At 39.2% G+C, this 18,048-nt stretch overlaps 1 protein-coding gene across 1 annotated transcript in view; it reads left to right on the forward strand.

Moving 5' to 3' along the window:
* Positions 1 to 404: 404 nt before the first annotated feature.
* The window catches only part of rsu1 (Ras suppressor protein 1), a 39,513-nt gene continuing 21,869 nt past the window's right edge, over positions 405 to 18,048 (forward strand). Inside the window, exons 1-8 of the mRNA XM_085467500.1 lie at positions 405 to 535; positions 686 to 800; positions 2,131 to 2,181; positions 7,236 to 7,356; positions 12,443 to 12,561; positions 13,340 to 13,422; positions 13,551 to 13,665; positions 14,256 to 14,388. Coding sequence (XP_085323626.1) covers positions 692 to 800; positions 2,131 to 2,181; positions 7,236 to 7,356; positions 12,443 to 12,561; positions 13,340 to 13,422; positions 13,551 to 13,665; positions 14,256 to 14,388 — 731 coding nt within the window. The 5' untranslated portion in view covers positions 405 to 535; positions 686 to 691. The remainder of the gene's footprint in view (positions 536 to 685; positions 801 to 2,130; positions 2,182 to 7,235; positions 7,357 to 12,442; positions 12,562 to 13,339; positions 13,423 to 13,550; positions 13,666 to 14,255; positions 14,389 to 18,048) is intronic.

Below are 18,048 nucleotides of genomic sequence, written 5' to 3' on the forward strand. Positions count from 1 at the left end.
ATCTATTAGCGATTTCGTCTTCAAATAAATAAATGGAAAACAAACTGGAAACATAAATGGAAAAATAAAACAAAATGGGAGAATAATAACATTTGTGAAATAAAATTGAATTAAATAGAAAATATACATTTTTAGCTTACTTTTTTAAATTTTTGCTAGCACAAACTGGTAGTTATATTATCTTTATTTCTACAGGTAGTCCCAGAGACTCGATGTCTCATTTACAAGGGAGACCTGTATATAACTATTATAAATAATAATAATAGTAGTTATAACGGTAGTAGTGTCCAGTATCATTTATTTTTTAACTATTTTTAAACTTTGAACAATGTTGCTAACAACGTTGTTCACCGCTGCACTGAAGCCGAGGTGTGGCTGACCGCGTCTAGGAACAGGAAATATCCTAGTATGGAATGGTAGTGCTCACATAAACTTCCGGTAGGGCGTGCGCTTGTAAGGACGGCTGTGTCAGGATTTTAAAAATCTAAAATTCCTTCTTTTCTTTTTTACTTTTTTTGTCGGTCTTTTCTTAACGGTAAGCCCATCTCGTATCAACACAACTGTCTTCCGTTTTTTGCGTTGCTAAATAGAAGAATTGTGAAGAGGCGGAGCTTCCCCTTTCAGCGTTGCAGTGTAGCTACAGATTGCGAGTTTCTAAACACGTCTGTATTTTTTGGATTTTCAGGAAAAAATGTCCAAGTCTTTGAAGAAGATTGTGGAGGAGTGTCGAGATAAGAACCTTCCGGAGGTGGAGATGTGCGATAGGGGTATTTCGAACATGCTCGACATCCCAGGACTATGTAAGAAAAAGACCGTCTTCCATTTAAGCTCGAAACTTTCTTAAGCCTGCTAACGTAACAGTCAAAGTACCCTAGAAATAACACAGAAGTTACACACACAGAGAAGACTGCTTGGTGTTCCCACTCCTGACTAATATACATTGTTGAAAGCCATCTGCGACCGTCACTTCCAACTGTGGTATTCTAATAGCGTCATGTTTAAAGCGTGTGTACCGTTGTACAGTGACTATAATGTGATGTGAAAAGCTGTTGTTACTGGCCAAAACAGAATTATATATTCACTTAAAATAAGTAGTAACGAAATAGTTTTTTGGTCAGGTGTTTGTTGTAATAACGCTTCTTGAAGATGAACGAGGAGGACGGGGAGGACTGTGTATGGTTCTTCCTCATGCTGCTGAGGCCGTTTGTTAAATGAATAGATCATTAAGTTTTCAGTATGTCAGTTTTCTTCAGACTTAATTCATTCAGTCCAATTAGCAGAAGTATCAGTAGCAGAAGATTTGGAAGTTTTTCATGGGCAGAAACCACATACTCATACTCTACTTAGTTGATTAAATTTGGCACCATTTAAGGGCAAATAATCAGAAATACTTTATTAATCCTGAACGAAGTTATGGAATAAACAGGCTTTCTTATGGTATCCTGACATTTATTGGCAAAAAGAATTGTTACAACAAAGAAATTGGCCAAACAAATGTTCCCTTACTTTTTGAACTGAGTTCTTATACATAACTCTGTTTTGCTTCAACAATAACTTTTCATAGGTTCTGCATAGGTTCTCTCCGGGTTCTCCAGCTTCTTCCCACAGTTCAAAGACATGCAGTTAGTGGGATTAAGTTAACTGATGATTCTAAATGGGGCCTAGGCGTGAGAGTCAGTGATCCCATGATAGGTGGGAGAGACTGCAGAACACCTCACACCCCTCACTCCACACGAACAGGATAAGCAGAAGAGAATGAATGGATGTATAATATAAACATTTGCCTACAAGTGGCTAGATACAAAAGTACCGTGAGAGCAAGAATACATACATGCGGGCCCATGAAAAGACTTTGTATCAAGGAGCTTTTGTATGCAGGTTCCTGACATTGCAACCCATGAAAAATGAACTCGGTAACATTTTGTATTAACTGCCTGTCAGATTTAACTGCTTATGAGCTCAACCTCATTCCAGATTGTTCCAACTTTGACTCTTGGTTATACAATGTATTATATATTTACTACTTCTACTCTGTGTTGGTGGTAACAGTGCAACAACATAACACACACTTGTACCTTGTCATCACTTTGTCACCTTGCTTTGTTGACTTGATATTCCTTGTCTTTTCAGTCACCCTGTCTAATATCACTCAGCTGGTCCTCAGCCACAACAAGCTCACAGGTAACTTCTTATCGCTTTCTCTGCTCTCTCAGATATTAAGCTGTTTAATATCAAACAACCCTGTGAAGCTTGCCATCATGTTAACTATTGTCAGATCTAGAGTAAGGCATATTGTAAAATAATTAGCCTGCAGGCTATGTTAAAAGGAAAACATTGGCATATTAGAATCAATAAAAAGTCCTATTCAAGTCAAACATCTGGACAGCATCAACTAACCATAATATCCTGTTATGTCAGTGGTAGGCCCAGTCTGTGTATTCACATTCATACTGTTCTCTTTTCATCACTAAAGCTGGGATTTGAACTCATTTGTATCCCATTGTACATCTGTATAATGACAATAAAGGCATTCTATTCATTTGTGCAACAGGGCAAGCAGTAACAGATTGAAGACTTGTAGTTTATAAATACAGTTGCGGTCAAAAGATTACATATACTGGGCATGAGTATAGTGATGAGTTTTTGCAAACTTTTGACCACAACTGTAAATAAATTGATGGTGCCCTGAACCAGTCCACCCTTCGTGGTATAACAGACAGAGATAGGAGCCCATCTCTCAGTCCTGTTAGATAGCATCACTGAGCAAGTGAAGCATGGCATGAATTTGAAGCAAGGTCATGTTGTGTATATACTTGCTGTATATTGAGTGAATGGTAAACCCTGGTTGGAGTTTCAGATGGTGTAGACATATAAAGGAGTTCCATTGGACTACTTGTAGTGTTCATATTGATTTATCATTTCCCATCCTTGTTTAACTAGCTCTGTTCTAAGAGCTGTTTGCATAAAATCCCCATACATACATAAATACACTTGATCTGCAGGATGTTTAACACCTGAAACAAAGACACCGTTTATATCATAAATAGGGAACTGGAGGGGACTACTTTGTAATATCTAATGGCATTGAAGTCATGTGATTGTATTTTGCACCAGCAGAGGTCATCACAGGCTCACTACACACATTCACTAAGCTGTTTTTATACTGGTATGAAACTACATCTTGGGTTTTGGTTATCGTGTCTTGCTGATTGATGTGATGTTAATAAAAGGATAATTTACATTTTTCATAAAAGCTAATTATGAGAAATATAAACTAAATGTAAAACTACATGAAGAAGTAGGATGTGTGTGTGTCTGTGTGTGTTCCAAAGGTTTCCTAGGTTAACAGATCAAGGGATTTTCACTATAGTGTTTCTAAGCATTCCTATTTGCACACAATAACTGAATTATTTCAGAGAAAATAAGACCAGGATCAATATTATTAATCGTCTAAAAAACTGACCTTTTTATTAAGCCATAGCACAAACCACTGCTGTGCAGTGATATGCCTTAGCTTAAAGCTTGTAAAATCAAGGTAAAACTGAGAGTTAGCTTCCAATTTATACACATTATAAAAACTTCAGCAAAGGCTTGAGCTGTAAGCAAAACATTTCAAAAACTAGTGAGAGATGTGTCTAAAAGTCCCAAAAGATACAAATGAATGACTTGGCTAAGTTGTGAATTGTAGTTTCATAGAAGACAATCACTAGACCTTGCACATCAATGGGCTAGGAGGCTACGGACCAATAAGAACTCAACTTGTGATATAGACTCGAATATGCTAAAGATGACCTGGAGAAAGATACTGGAAGCACATCTTTTGTTCACTTTGAAGAACACCTCAAGCAGTCAGCAGCAAAACTGAATCTGGAGACAATGCATTGCTGCTGGTGAATTTAGTTTCTTTTTAAAACAAGTAAAATCGTGTAAGCATCCAAAATAAAACTAGGATGTTTGGTGAAGCTGTGTGAAAAATTTCTTTGCTCTGTTTCACAGCACTTCGGAAATACTTTTTACTCTAACAGTTACAGTACAGTGCAGTACTATAATATAAATGCACTGTTATAATTGTAATACTATAAACCCATTCACAACAGAAGTCATGTCAAGGTGGTTTTTATTGCAACGTAAAGACTGTATTATAATAATAGAGGAAAGATGATCCTCTATTATTAGAGGATCATCTTTCCTCTAATAATAGAGGAAAGACAAGTGTTAAGACACTTGTCAAGTTTTTAAGACAAGTGTCTTAACACTTGTCTTAAAAACTGGACAGTCTATACTGTTTGTAGTATTATATTGGATCATATTACCTTAGAACTCCAAAGGAGTGGAAACGGTGACTGTCTCCTAACAGAAATGTTTTCTTATTTTCAGGATTCTGGTTTATATTGTTCTATACGTTTGATTCTATCCCATTCTCACACCTGATCTTTCTCGTGATTTTTCAGACCATTTAAATGATTAATGATGAATACTACTGGCATAAAGAAGGTATTGAAGACCTGCTGCACCAAACTTTTCTTTATATCAGTGTTTTCAAGCATGGCTGAAAAGGTTTTCTTGTTCAAATACACGAACATGCAAACTAATAATACAGTAGCTCTCCAACCATCCAAAGAGCCTGTATGGAAATCAATATCATATATTGTACAGAAAGCCTCATAAATACTGTAGGTTTGTTCACATGGTTAGGAGGTTGTGGTATTTCATTGATAGTGGCCCACAGGAGGAATGAGAAGAGACTTCACTGACACTTACACACACCTTACTGTTTGCTGTCATTATTATCACAAGCACTAATATGTGGTTTTCAAGCCTGCCGAGTCCTCCTTCACTAGCATATACTCACACTTTCACGCTGGTCTTGTGTTTATTCAGTTTGTATGTCCTCAAGTCATGTAAAACACTAGCTTATGAGTTAAAAAACTAAATAAGGTGACAAGTGTAGAGGACATAATAAAAAGATATACACGCAGCACGGAAAATAAGTATTGATTGCGTCACTAAATATGTTTCTAATTGGGCATTAGGGACATTAAAATCCTTACTAGATGTCGGTAACAACCCAACTAATCCACACATACATAGAAATCAAATCATAGATGTCCATAAATTATGTGTAAAATCAAGAAATGACACAGGGAGAATGTATTGCGCACATGAAGAAAGAGGGGCGCAAAAAGGCATGGAAAGTCACGACACCAGCTGAAATCCATCAGTAATTAGAACGTAATCCTGCCACTTAGTGCAAATTAATGTCAGCTGGTTCAGTCCAAACTGATGGCCTGTAAACGGGTGTCACACAAGAAACATCTCATGATGGGTAAAACCAATGAGAGCTCTCTCAAGACCTTCCTGATGGCATTGGTTACAGAAGAATATCTAAACTGTATGCATGCTTACCATGCAAGACTACATTGTTGAAGGAAAAGCATATTGAAAGGCGTTTAAAATTTGCTCAACAATATTTAGATAAGGAGAATATAGTCTGGTCAGATAAGACCAAAATTGAATTTTTTGGATGCCATAATAAACACCATGTTCCGTGGTCAAAAGGCACTGCATATCACCCCATAAACACCATACCAACAGTGAAGTTTGGAGGTGCTAACATAATGGTGTCGGCCTGTTTTTCAGCGTAGGGCACTGGCACGCTTCATGATATAAAGCAAAGGCATCATTCACACCTACTGGCTAAAGAAGATATGGCCGTCTGGCAGTACAAACGAATGAAATGCTAATGAATGAGACACACCTGCAATGGCTAACAGAAGGCCTGACAGTCCTGATCCTGAAGGATCCCCAAAAGGGTGCGGTCCTATCCAACTAGTGACCTCAGGCGTCACAGCAGCTAAGATGAGCAGGCACATGACTCAACACATGAGCAGGGTCCAGAAGGGAATTGGAAGATTCACCAGAGGGGTGAGCTTGTGATGCGCAAGAGTAATCACTCAAGACTGCAATACCACACTGACCAACCTGTCCATCACCTAGATTGTCTATACAAAGGCCTATGACTCAGGACCCTAACAGCTTTCATTAGAAAATCGATGAGGATGTGGCAAAAAACACCAGATGCCAGCATAAAGCCGATTGCACGAGTCACCATCAAGTGTGGAATTTACCAAGGAGATGATCTGTCCCGAACGCTGTTCTGAATCGCCCTGAAACTCTTCGGGTCCTGTGTTGTGTGGGGCAGCATCCCACCATCATCCCAATCTGCTCCTAACAACTATAGTTAATACACTTATTATAAATCTGATAGGTGAGCTTGTGCTAGGCTAATGCTGTGCATTAAAAGAAGCAAGAAAGGTGAAGTCCAATCCCACCCAACGAGAGACCAGGGAGCAAAGGCTGAACCAAGAACCTACCATCCCCACCCAGTCCCACAATTCCACCCCAGTCTTTAGCCCACCATAGCCCAAGACGGGCATGCCATTAAGATAAGCTACTTATATGTGGTCAATCTAACAAACAGTGGTAATACAATATATAATTTCTTTCAAACTCTTTTGACCACATATAATCTTAAATTGGACTGAAACAATATTTACCTTACAGACACAGACTTTGTGTTAATGTTGTTTTTGTGGAAGGCTTGATCTGAATTCCACAGATTTATCTTCAATTATTTTTAAAATGTAGAAAGTAGATATTGCACATTTCAACTAACAAGTTAAAAATACACACACACACACACACATGTTCACGCGCAAGTCCTACGAAGCCTATCAGTATGCCCAGACCTCACCACTTTAACACTCATCCTCCTGGCAGCATTCATGTCAGGGCCTAGTTGGTTTATCCTTTCTAATAACTTGTCTAGGTTCAAATGTCCACCGATCATCAGTAGAACTGTAAATAGTAGGGAAGAGTAAAACTGCCTCGTTTATACTCTTCAATCTTATATCAAGGTTGGTCAACACAGTGTTTAATCAAGTTGATGATGATGAACTGGTGATCAGAGTTGGGAAGGCGATGTTCTTGTCACAGTATGTATGTTTTTGTTGTAAACAACCTGGTAAATGGTGGGTGTGTAGGGTTAGTTAAAAAGTCAGTTGTCTCGGAACAAGGCCCGAGTTGCTGATGGTATCCTCGCTGTAGAGATGGTACCTGTGTGATACCACACAATCAATATTTTCAGACATCCAGGAGAAGTGTGTTTTTGTGCTAATGTTCCCAGTATGCTGGATATACTTATCATTTATTTTCCCTGTGTTGGTGTTTTCCAGCTGTCCCTGCTAACATCTCAGAACTGAAGAACCTGGAAGTTCTAAACATGTTCAACAACCAGATTGAAGAGCTTCCTACTCAGATCAGCAGCCTTCAGAAGCTGAAACACCTCAACCTTGGGTATGTGCTATTGTTACCTCGTTTACAATCGCCACCTACTCTTTATTGTTCCCTAGCTGTCCATGCTGGATATAGGTGGGAATGGCCAGAAACCCTACAATATGATATTGTCACAATACTTTGCTCATGATACAGTGTTTTGGGATTTTTAATATTTTGAAATATGTTAAGTACTGCAATACGATACATTGCAGTTTGTCACATTTTTTTCAACAGTGAATTATGCCCTCATAATTATCTTTCATTATCTGTTTTATCTAATAAAGTTATTTGCTTTATGTTATTTTATTTGCTACACAGGGAAATTGTCAAGCATACCAACACTGTTACTAAAACTTACCATAAATGTTGCCGTAAGACGGAGTCAGACTGCTTTCAATTCAATTCAATTCAGTTTTATTTATGCAGCACCAAATCACAACAACAGTCGCCTCAAGGTGCTTTATATTGTAAGGTAGACCCTACAGTAATACATACAGAGAAAAACCCAACAATCATGACCCCCTATGTGCAAGCACTTTGGCGACAGTGGGAAAGAAAAACTCCCTTTTGACAGGAAGAAACCTCCGGCAGAACCAGGCTCAGGGAGGGGCGGGGCCATCTGCTGCGACCGGTTGGGGAGAGAGAAGGAAGACAGGATAAAAGACATGCTGTGCAAGAGAGACAGAGATTAATAACGGGTACGATTCAATGCAGAGAGGTCTATTAACACATAGTGTGTGAAAAAGGTGACTGAAAAGGAAAAACTCAATGCATCATGGAGTCCTCCAGGAGCCTATGCTTATTGCAGCATAACTAAGGGAGGATTCAGGGTCACCTGGTCCAGCCCTAACTATATGCTTTAGCAAAAAGGAAAGTTTGAAGCCTAATCTTGAAAGTAGAGATAGTGTCTGTCTCCCGAATCCAAACTGGAAGCTGGTTCCACAGAAGAGGGGCCTGAAAACTGAAGGCTCTCCCTCCCATTCTACTTTTAAATACTCTAGGAACAACAAGTAGGCCTGCAGAGCGAGAGCGAAGTGCTCTAATAGGGTGATATGGTACTACAAGGTCATTAAGATAAGATGGGGCCTGATTATTTAAGACCTTGTATGTGAGGAGCAGGATTTTGAATTCAATTCTGAATTTAACAGGGAGCCAATGAAGGGAAGCCAAAACAGGAGAAATATGCTCTCTCATTTTAGAGATGTTGTGCAAATGGAAGAACGCAGTCTTACATATTTGTTTAATATGTGCGTTGAAGGACATATCCTGGTCAAAAATCACTCCAAGGTTCCTCACAGTGTTACTGGAGGCCAAGGTAATGCCATCCAGAGTAAGAATCTGGTTAGATACCATATTTCTAAGATTTTCAGGGCCGAGTACAATAACTTCAGTTTTATCTGAATTAAGGAGCAGAAAGTTAGCGGCCATCCAGGTCTTTATGTCTTTGATACATTCTTGCAGTTTAACTATTGGTGTGTGTTATCTGGCTTCATAGATAGATAGAGCTGGGTGTCATCAGTATAGCAGTGAAAATGAAAATGTACACTATGTCTTCAGTCCATTAGCCTGCGATTAAATGGTGTCAAGATGGCTATTAAATGAAATCTTTTTATGATTGTAAAGCAATTAACTGTCATAAATCATCAAGAATCAAATATCTCTAGATGTTTACATTTAACAAAAATTTGAATAAAACTCTTACATTTGTGCTCTGCAACCTTCCAATTCTAAAGCATTATCACCAGAGTGCAATTAGCTGGCAGCCAGTTGAGGCGAGTCGCTTCAAATCAAAAAGACTCAGTCAGACTGATGACAACATGTTGGCAATCTGTATTTTTAAATTAGACAGCAATCATTTTCAAACCTTTGACAACTTTGCGGAGAGCAGTTGTACTCAGTCCAAGTCAGACTGAATCGTTTGAGGTAAGGTTGCTTGTGCAATAGAGGTAAGTGAGAAAAATTGATATGGCGCAGTATTGTGATATTTTGCATGGCGATATTGCGATCCAGAGACACTAAATATCAATATATTAATAAGTGAATCAAAATAAATAAATGAACAATAAAAAAATGAAAATATTGTGGAAGACTCTTCAACTAGCAGAAAGGCTCATCTATTGCACCACTATACTGTGATAACTTCCATTTACAACTGCAGTATAATATTACTAGTATAATATGATTAACTACATGTTCAATTTCACTTGCCAGCACCCAGGGCTAACTACTGCCAGGTCTGTTTAATCACGATATCATCTAAATATAACCTAAAGCTAACACAACATTTCACGAAAACATTGTCATACCAAGAATCAAACACGTCGGTGATAGTGGATGGTCCAGGGCTGCTTTGCCGCTTTGGGACCTGGACAACTTGTCACGAATTATGGTCTCTACCAGAAAATAGGATGTCCAACCATCAGTTTGTACCCTGATGCTCAAGCACACTTTGGTTAAGTAGCAGGACAATAATGTAAAGGACATAAGCAAGTCTATTTCTGAATGGCTCAACAAAACTAAATTAAGGTTTTGGACTTGAATCTAATTTCAGTGCTTTGGTATGACAGGCTATTCATGTTTGAACGGGGAAATACTTTCTCACACCAGTGTGTACACATTACTGTATACAGTAAATTTATCTCTTTCCACCTTTTTAAGTCTGTGCAACCTCAGGTTGCTCCAGCTTCGATTTGATTACAGCAATTTATCTAAATTGGTTTGTTTATTTGATGAGCAGCAAGTGAGTAAAAGAGCATGTGTTTTATGCTTAAACCTCAGCTCAAACACACAGCCTTTATGTGACTCTTTGCTGGGTTATCTCCAGTGATTTACAACACAAATAATACTCAAGAGTTTTCATTTATTGTTTTAGTGTTACAGAAAAACTACAAACTAATCTAATCAAAACTGCAGTTTCTGTGTCACAAATTGGAAGTGAATGTATGTGTATGTTTAGATATGGGTGCAGCCTCACACAGGCAGGATGTCAGTGACAGGAGGATTAGGAGAGGAGCCATGGTGTGTATTGATCCACAAACAAACATGATCTGGATAGTCTAAGCCTCAAACTACTATTCAGGCTGTGCATTCACTTTTCATTTTCTGTTTATTTTTTTGTTTTGTGAGTGTGCGTCTGTACGTGTGTGCGCATGTGTATGTGTGTCGCTGGACTTGCATTGATGTGATTGGACCTCGTAGGTTCGTAATTTCATTTGCCAAACACATAGAACTCAAATAGAACGGTTGTCCCTGTGACCTGTCAGCTCCTTCTACCTGAAAGCATATATGTGCATAAACTCAGCTGGTGTCTCCTCCATTATCAAATCCTCCTTTTCTGTTAATCTGTCTGTTCACACCTTTTGTTTGTTTTGTTCCTATTTATTTGGTTACGATGTTCATGATAATCATCAAGGACAAGGCCCAAACAAAAAATTCAAATTTGTACCATGGGAATCTGTAATTGTGGAAATGCAAGATCAAGATGTATGGCCACATTTGAGATGATTTCTCATCTGTAAATTTAGAAATCATATTACAGTCACTAAGGAAAGAAATCACAATGGGTTTCACAATGGGTTCACCCAAAACCTTGGCCTATTGTGACCCACACCTGTTTTCAAACCTGGGTTCATGTGATTAGGTAGAGCAGGGGTGTCAAACTCAAATGCACAGTGGGCCAAAATTCAAAACTGGAACAAAGTCGTGGGCTAACATTAATATTTATTGAAAAAAAAAATCTTCCTCCAGATATAAGAATGAATCTTTTCTTATGGACTCAAACACGTTTTGCTGAAAAACTGAATATGGAACAAGCAAAGCTTAGTACTAAACAATATACTGTATATATTAGCTGTATAATACCAGTAGGCCAGCTCTAATAGTAATTTGGTAGGGCCAGAGTTTGACACCTATGAGGTAGAGGATCAAAAGGGGGTCCATGACCTTCTTGGGGATGCTCCCAATAGTGCTTAAATCTGGGAACATCCGCTAATTTCTTGTAGAACTGAAGAAGCTCTTCAAATGAGAGAAACTTAAAGAAGTCCGGTCATCTTTCTTTTCAAGCTCCTTAGACTGTGTCCACATAGTGTAAAGAGAAAAAAAAACTGCCCCTTTTGTTCACATAGACTACGATCAGCTGGATTCAGTTTGTGCAGGGAGGAGAGAGATCTTGAAGTAGTCTATAAATATTGATGAGTTACGATTTGAAAGAGCTTTTATTATTGCTGCATGAAAACACAAGAACATGACAGTAAAATGCAAACTACAGGTTAAAAAAACTATCCACTGCTGCTGATTCAACGTGGACTCAAAGACAGCATGTTAACAGTTTGCCAACAGTGAAGAATCCAGAAGAATGGTAAATCAGAGTGTATGCTGATCCCAATCAAATGGCCAATGTTTGAATTTCAACAACCAACAAAAGCAGTAGCATTGCAGCCTCCATTTCTACCTGTACCCGTTTCTAAAGTAGAATAGCTATGGTGATTGCTGTGAAGTGTGTGTCCTATTTAGGTTGGGGATCTGTGATGCATCAGATCTTGATGAATGGAATACTTAAGCTTAAAATCTTTAATTCTGGCAGAACATGGCTTAGAGCGGAGCAGCCATATGCCGCAACCAATTATTACATTTTGTAGCAGTCACCTGATCCAGCTCTAATTATATGCTTAAGCAAAAAGGAAAGTTTTAAGAAGTTTCTTGGACATAGAGAGGGTATCTGACTCTTGGTCAAGGTGCAACTTTCAAAGAGACATTTAACAAAATGTTAGTAGGTGGTATGTATACTTTTGCCTGATACTGTGTGTGAGCAACATGGGGTTAATATCTTGCCCGAGGATAATTGGCATGCAGACTGGGGGAGCCAGGGATCGAACCGCCAACCTTCCCAAAGATGAGGATTCTATATTAATTTTCAGCCTTGTCCCTTGCACACACAGATTTGACATTTTTCAGATTTCAACATTCTGTTGATGTTATTGTGTTATGATGCACAATAAGTAATTTAGTCATTGCCTAAATTCGAAACAGAAACTGCGAACAGCTGAAGTTGGTGTATTGTTTTTATGTAATGCATGATATGGGTTTTGTGTTTTTTGGAGCACAGGATGAACCGCCTGAGTACCTTGCCCCGAGGATTTGGGTCATTGCCTGCTCTGGAGGTGTTGGACCTCACCTATAACAACCTGAACCAGAACTGTCTTCCAGGGAATTTCTTTTACCTCAGTTAGTGTGCATGAAGACACACACACACACACACACACACACACACACACACACACACACACTGTGTATTTATACCCTTGTGGGGACATCTCGTTGACATAATGCTTTCCCTAGCCCCTTACCCTAACCCTAACCATCAAAAATGAAGGCCTAACCCTGACCCTTACCCTAAACCTAACCATAACCTAATTGTAACCCTGACACTAAAACCACAGTTCTTCAAACTCGTGGGGACTGGGATTTCGGTCCCCACGAGGGCTGTTTGTCCCCACAAGTATAGTAAACTACTAATTTTTGGTCCCCATTAATATCCGTCCATACACACACACAAAAGTTCAAAATCATAGAGTCTGCCCAAAAGAATTTCCAAAGTCTCAAAGAGTTATAGAATTATTTTAGTTTATCCCATTCTTGTGGCAGTGAAGCTATATTCAATTCAATTCAGTGTTACTCATGTAGCGCCAAATCACAACAACAGTCGCCTCAAGGCGTTTTATATTTTAAGGTATACCCTACAATAATACAGCCTATGGGGCCAAAATTGCGAACCTGTCGCAGATTGCACGGACGGACGGGGTCTTGTTTAGTTAAGCTTTTTAATATTTTGCCTTCCATAAACAACTAGGTGCCTAATTTGGAAACTTTGGAAACTCACCCTGTCTCTTGCTAACTTATGTTGATGATGTTGCTGAGTTTGCTCTTGATTGATTAGGCTGTTGTGTTGTTCTCCACCATCATTGCACACGGATACAAAGTAACAGGGATCTCTGTTTTCCAGCAACTCTGCGAGCTCTTTATTTGAGTGACAATGACTTTGAGGTCCTTCCAGCTGACATTGGGAAGCTGACGAAGCTGCAAATAGTAAGTCAATATGAATAGAAGTCTTGGAATATTCAAGTCCTATTTGAATTTTAAATCAATGTAAGCATGTGATCTTGTTTAATAAGTGAACGCATCCTCTTTTTGCTTTGTGTATTTTTTCTCTTTAGTTGAGTCTTAGAGATAATGATCTGATCTCGCTGCCTAAGGAGATTGGGGATTTAGCTCATCTCAAAGAGCTTCACATCCAGGGCAACAGACTGACCGTTCTGCCCCCGGAACTTGGTACTGCCCACATACAAACAACTCTTTAGAGAATAGCATATTGATTTACTGTATGTGTATTTCCTGGAGAGTTTGCCTGCTGACCGATGCTGAAATCCTGGACCTATCTCTTAGCCTAACCCAAACTTAACGCAGACCTAATCAAAGTCTTTTTTCCTAAAACTGAATGCTTTACATTATGGGGACTGGCTCTTTGCCCTAAAAACGTATTATTAAATCATCACTGTGATCCAAATACATTCATCTGTTAAAACTGAGTGTTTATGTTTAAAATAGAAATCTGGTGAGAAAAGCTGTGTTCTTTGTCATCACATTTCCTTTTTAAAGGGTCTTAAGCATATATAAAGGCAAGAGCTGAGTTTCTCTACCAACTGAATAAATCTGGGTGGGTGAACTGTTAGAGCAGTACTGTACTCTTCCTAATTAGCACTGCAATTCCCATGATCAAAGCCCTCAACCTGATGGCTCTGAAGCTGTATAGCAAGCTGCATCTAACTTTGTAAATGTGATTAGTTTGCAGAATACAAGATAAACATCAGACATATGAGAAAATGCTTCAATGGCATGTTTGTATGTCCTCTTGTCTACAGGTAATCTGGATCTGACTGGCCCTAAACAGGTGTTTAAAGCAGAGAATAATCCTTGGGTTACTCCCATTGCAGACCAGTTCCAGCTAGGAGTCTCCCATGTTTTTGAATATGTTCGTTCCGAGACCTATAAATAGTAAGTATTACAAGTTACACACACACAAATGTATATGTTTATCTGCAATGCTTGCATTCTTTGTCGCAGTAATATATATATATATATATATATATATATATATATATATATATATATATATATATATATATATATATACATACACACACACACACACACGCAAAGGGTACTTTGGCGGAGAAGAAAGTTAGAGTCTGCACTGGAAAGCAGAAGACTGCTATTAATTCTTTGTTCCAAGCAGCAGGACATGCTGCAAATCCTCTGTGTGAATGCTTCAAACTGCTGCTCTGAGGCATGCTCTGGAACTGATCCCTGCACTGTGTGGCTGTGGGCGAGAGAGACAAAAAGACCATGTCTCAAACAAATTCCATTCCACTATATGTTTGCATACTTCTGTGAGATTTGTTATAGCACCGTGAAGATATAGAGTAGTGCATACAAATGTCACACTTTGTCTGATTTGAACTCTTTTTTTTTTTTTTTTGACCCACACACAAAATATTTTTCTTCAGCACTTAAATGTCTTGATTTTTATTATTTTATTATTTTAATTATTTTTAATATGCATTTTAAAGTCATTACTAGTGAACTAATTACCAAAAGACCAATCGAGAAGGCTGATGGTGGAAATACAAACATTGTGGTCTCCAGTAAAAATGAAACAAGAAGACGCGCAAGATGCAGGGCTTGAAAATGTAAAGTCAGGCTTTGCCGTTGCCATAGTATGTTGTATCCATTGTAATATCTGATCAACATACTGACCTATCATTTCACTGGACCATGATCTCCCCATCAGTACAAGATGTAGGCTCCAGTGTGCAGATAGTTTTACATAATGTATCAAGCGTTATCTTTCCCTCAAAAGCATCAATGGGAACTCAGGGAATGTTTGTTTTTTTGTTTTTGTTTTGTGTTTTTAGATTTAATTAATCCATAGTTCTATGGCCTTTGAGCAGCTTTTTATTCTTTTGGTGCAGTCAAACAAAGGTGTGTGTTGGAATGTGTTAGACAAGATAAGTAAACATCATGGGTATGTTGAGTTTGCCTCAGATCTATGTGGTACTCTAAAAAGGCAGCAATGTGGGAGTCTAGAGTATAAAATATAATGCCTCATATAGTGTTCATGTTAATGTGGAAATGGCCTTAGAACACACTTTTTCTGTGGCGAATTTCTTGAGGGATCTCTCTGTATTTGGTAGAATACATTTCTCTGATCAGACCACTCACCATAATACACCGTGATATGTAATGCTCCACTATCGGGGCAACATAAGCTTCCATACAGACTCATTGTTACTGAGTCAGTGTTGAAAGTTACATAATTCCTTCTAGTCCTCAGAGGATAGTCCTTTTCCTCCTTTTTTCCATGTTTTTTAATATGACACTATCATTCTTAGCTTGGGACAGTTTTTCATACAGATTTTTTGATGGTATTATTTATGGTGCAACAAAAGCCTAATTTAAAATGACAAAACATTTTGAGTCTAATGTTGGCTGTAACAGTTCTGCTTTAATCACAGAGCTGCATCCTTACAATGCCCGTAATTATATTTCTTAACTGATGATTTTGATATATGTTTTATCTTTTTCGGATACCACATACATGGTTGCATCTGAAAAGTCCTTCTGTTCAAGATCATGATTATCCCTCAGTTTTTATAAACTAAAGACAGAAACGTGGGTTTTAAGCCTTTTTTGACCAGGATTAAAATATTTTGCATTATACGGAAATTATGCATTATAACCATTTATCACTGCGACAGAAAGTGGGATGGCTGCCTTCAGCCTTCAACGAGCTGTCTAATTTAAACATCGTATCAAGCTGAGTTTACAGTTCTTATGCATTTTTTAATGTAGCATTGGTTCTTTAGCTTTACTGTTGATTTTCGCAGTGTAAAACAAACGGTGGTGGATGGGAGCATCAACAAAGTGAACTTTTCTTCGTTAGAGCTTGTTGATCCGTCTTAGAGCTAGTTGATTATTAAATCAATGACAGGATCACAAAGTGGGTGAAACAACACAGCAGATAACAACAGAACACAGATAACAACAGATAACACAACAGCAGCTTCCCTGTTGACATTCTAAATGACATTAGATGACATTCTAAATTCTAGTTCCTTCCACTTGGCTTTATAGCCTCTGTTACACCAGTGCAGTACGGGGATCAATTGTTCAGCATAATAATAGTTTCTCAGGCATGGAAGTGCCATTCCCTCTGTCTCTTTCTTTGATTCATTTAGTTCTAAAGGAATACATGGCTAATGCCTTCATGAAATTCTTTAAAAAGAAAATGTGTATATTTTAAAAAAGTTATTACAGTATTCTCATCGATGTAGCAGGAGTACAGCAACTGCAGTAGTTTCAGATTTTTTCTTTTTCCCTCTTTTTCTTTTTCCCTCTCTGAACTAACTTTAATAGTTCCAAACCAAACATCTATTTGACCCCCATCCCTACATAACTCTTCAAAGAAGTCTTACCATTATTTAATGATGTGATTTTAAATCTATGCATCCATCCATCTTCTTCTGCTTATCTGGGGCCAAGTCACAGGGGCAGCAGCCTAAGCTGAGGAGCCCAGACCTCCCTTTGCCCGGCCACTCCCTCCAGCGTGTCCTGGGTCTACCCCAGGGCCTCCTCCCAGTGGGACATGCACGGAGCACTTCACCGAGGAGGCATCCTTGTTAGATGCCCAAACCACCTCAACTGGCTTATTTCGATATGGAGGAGTAACAACTCTACTCTGATCTGTAAGGGAGGAGCCAGCCACCCTGGCAGGTCATTCCTCCCAATCATGCCCCTCCAGGTCTCACTGTCGTTCCCCATATGAGTGTAAGACCACAGGGTCCCCAGGTATAGCACCCTACCTTGGGACTCCAAGAAGGTCAGGTACTCTAAACTGTCATTCAGCGCATAAGCATCCGACCTGAAGGTGCAGGGAACAAACCTTCTTGTTCACCGGAAGAACTCAGAAGATCTACTAAGATACCCATCCCAGCCCGCTGCCTCTCACCAAGACCAATTCCAGAATAAGACAGACTCCAGCCCCTCTCCAGGAGATTGGTTCCGCAGCCCAAGCCATGCTACATCCCATACCTACATCTAGTTGGTACTCCTCAACCCCACACACTTGCTCAGGCTTCTTCCGTCTGCCAGAGATCAGTCCGCCAGGTTCTCCTCCCCTGGCTGCTGCCCAGCACACACACACCCCGATCCCTGCGGTGCCTCCTGCAGGTGGTGGGCCTATGTCCTTTTTTCTGGCTTTGCCCGGTCAGGCCCCTTGGACTAAGGCCCGGCCACCAGACGCTCCAACACAGGCACCCTCCCCAGGCCTGGCTTCAAGGCGGGGCCCTGTTAACTCTCCCAAGCAAGGTGAACTGTTCCCTTGGTCTTTCATTCACAGCAATTTTTGTATCGCTCTTTGTCTGGTCCCTCTGCTATGGGAGACCCTACGAGTGGTCGAAAGCCCCCAGACAACATAGCTCCTGGGATTCCTGGGAAACAAAAAACTAAATGTGATCGGTTTATCTTTAATTAACAAGGTACATAGGCTGTTATAATTGCTGAAAAGTAACTGTAGTATCAGATGTAAAACAAAATTGTCAAGCTGTTGTAGGATTTTAGGAATTATTTGGAGTTCATCAAGGCACAAAATGGCAC

Source organism: Copadichromis virginalis, linkage group LG9, assembly GCF_057382275.1.
Source record: "Copadichromis virginalis isolate Kocher_CV1m ecotype Utaka linkage group LG9, C_Virginalis_male_GT1.1, whole genome shotgun sequence".
In the NCBI taxonomy this organism is placed as follows: Eukaryota; Metazoa; Chordata; class Actinopteri; order Cichliformes; family Cichlidae; genus Copadichromis; species Copadichromis virginalis.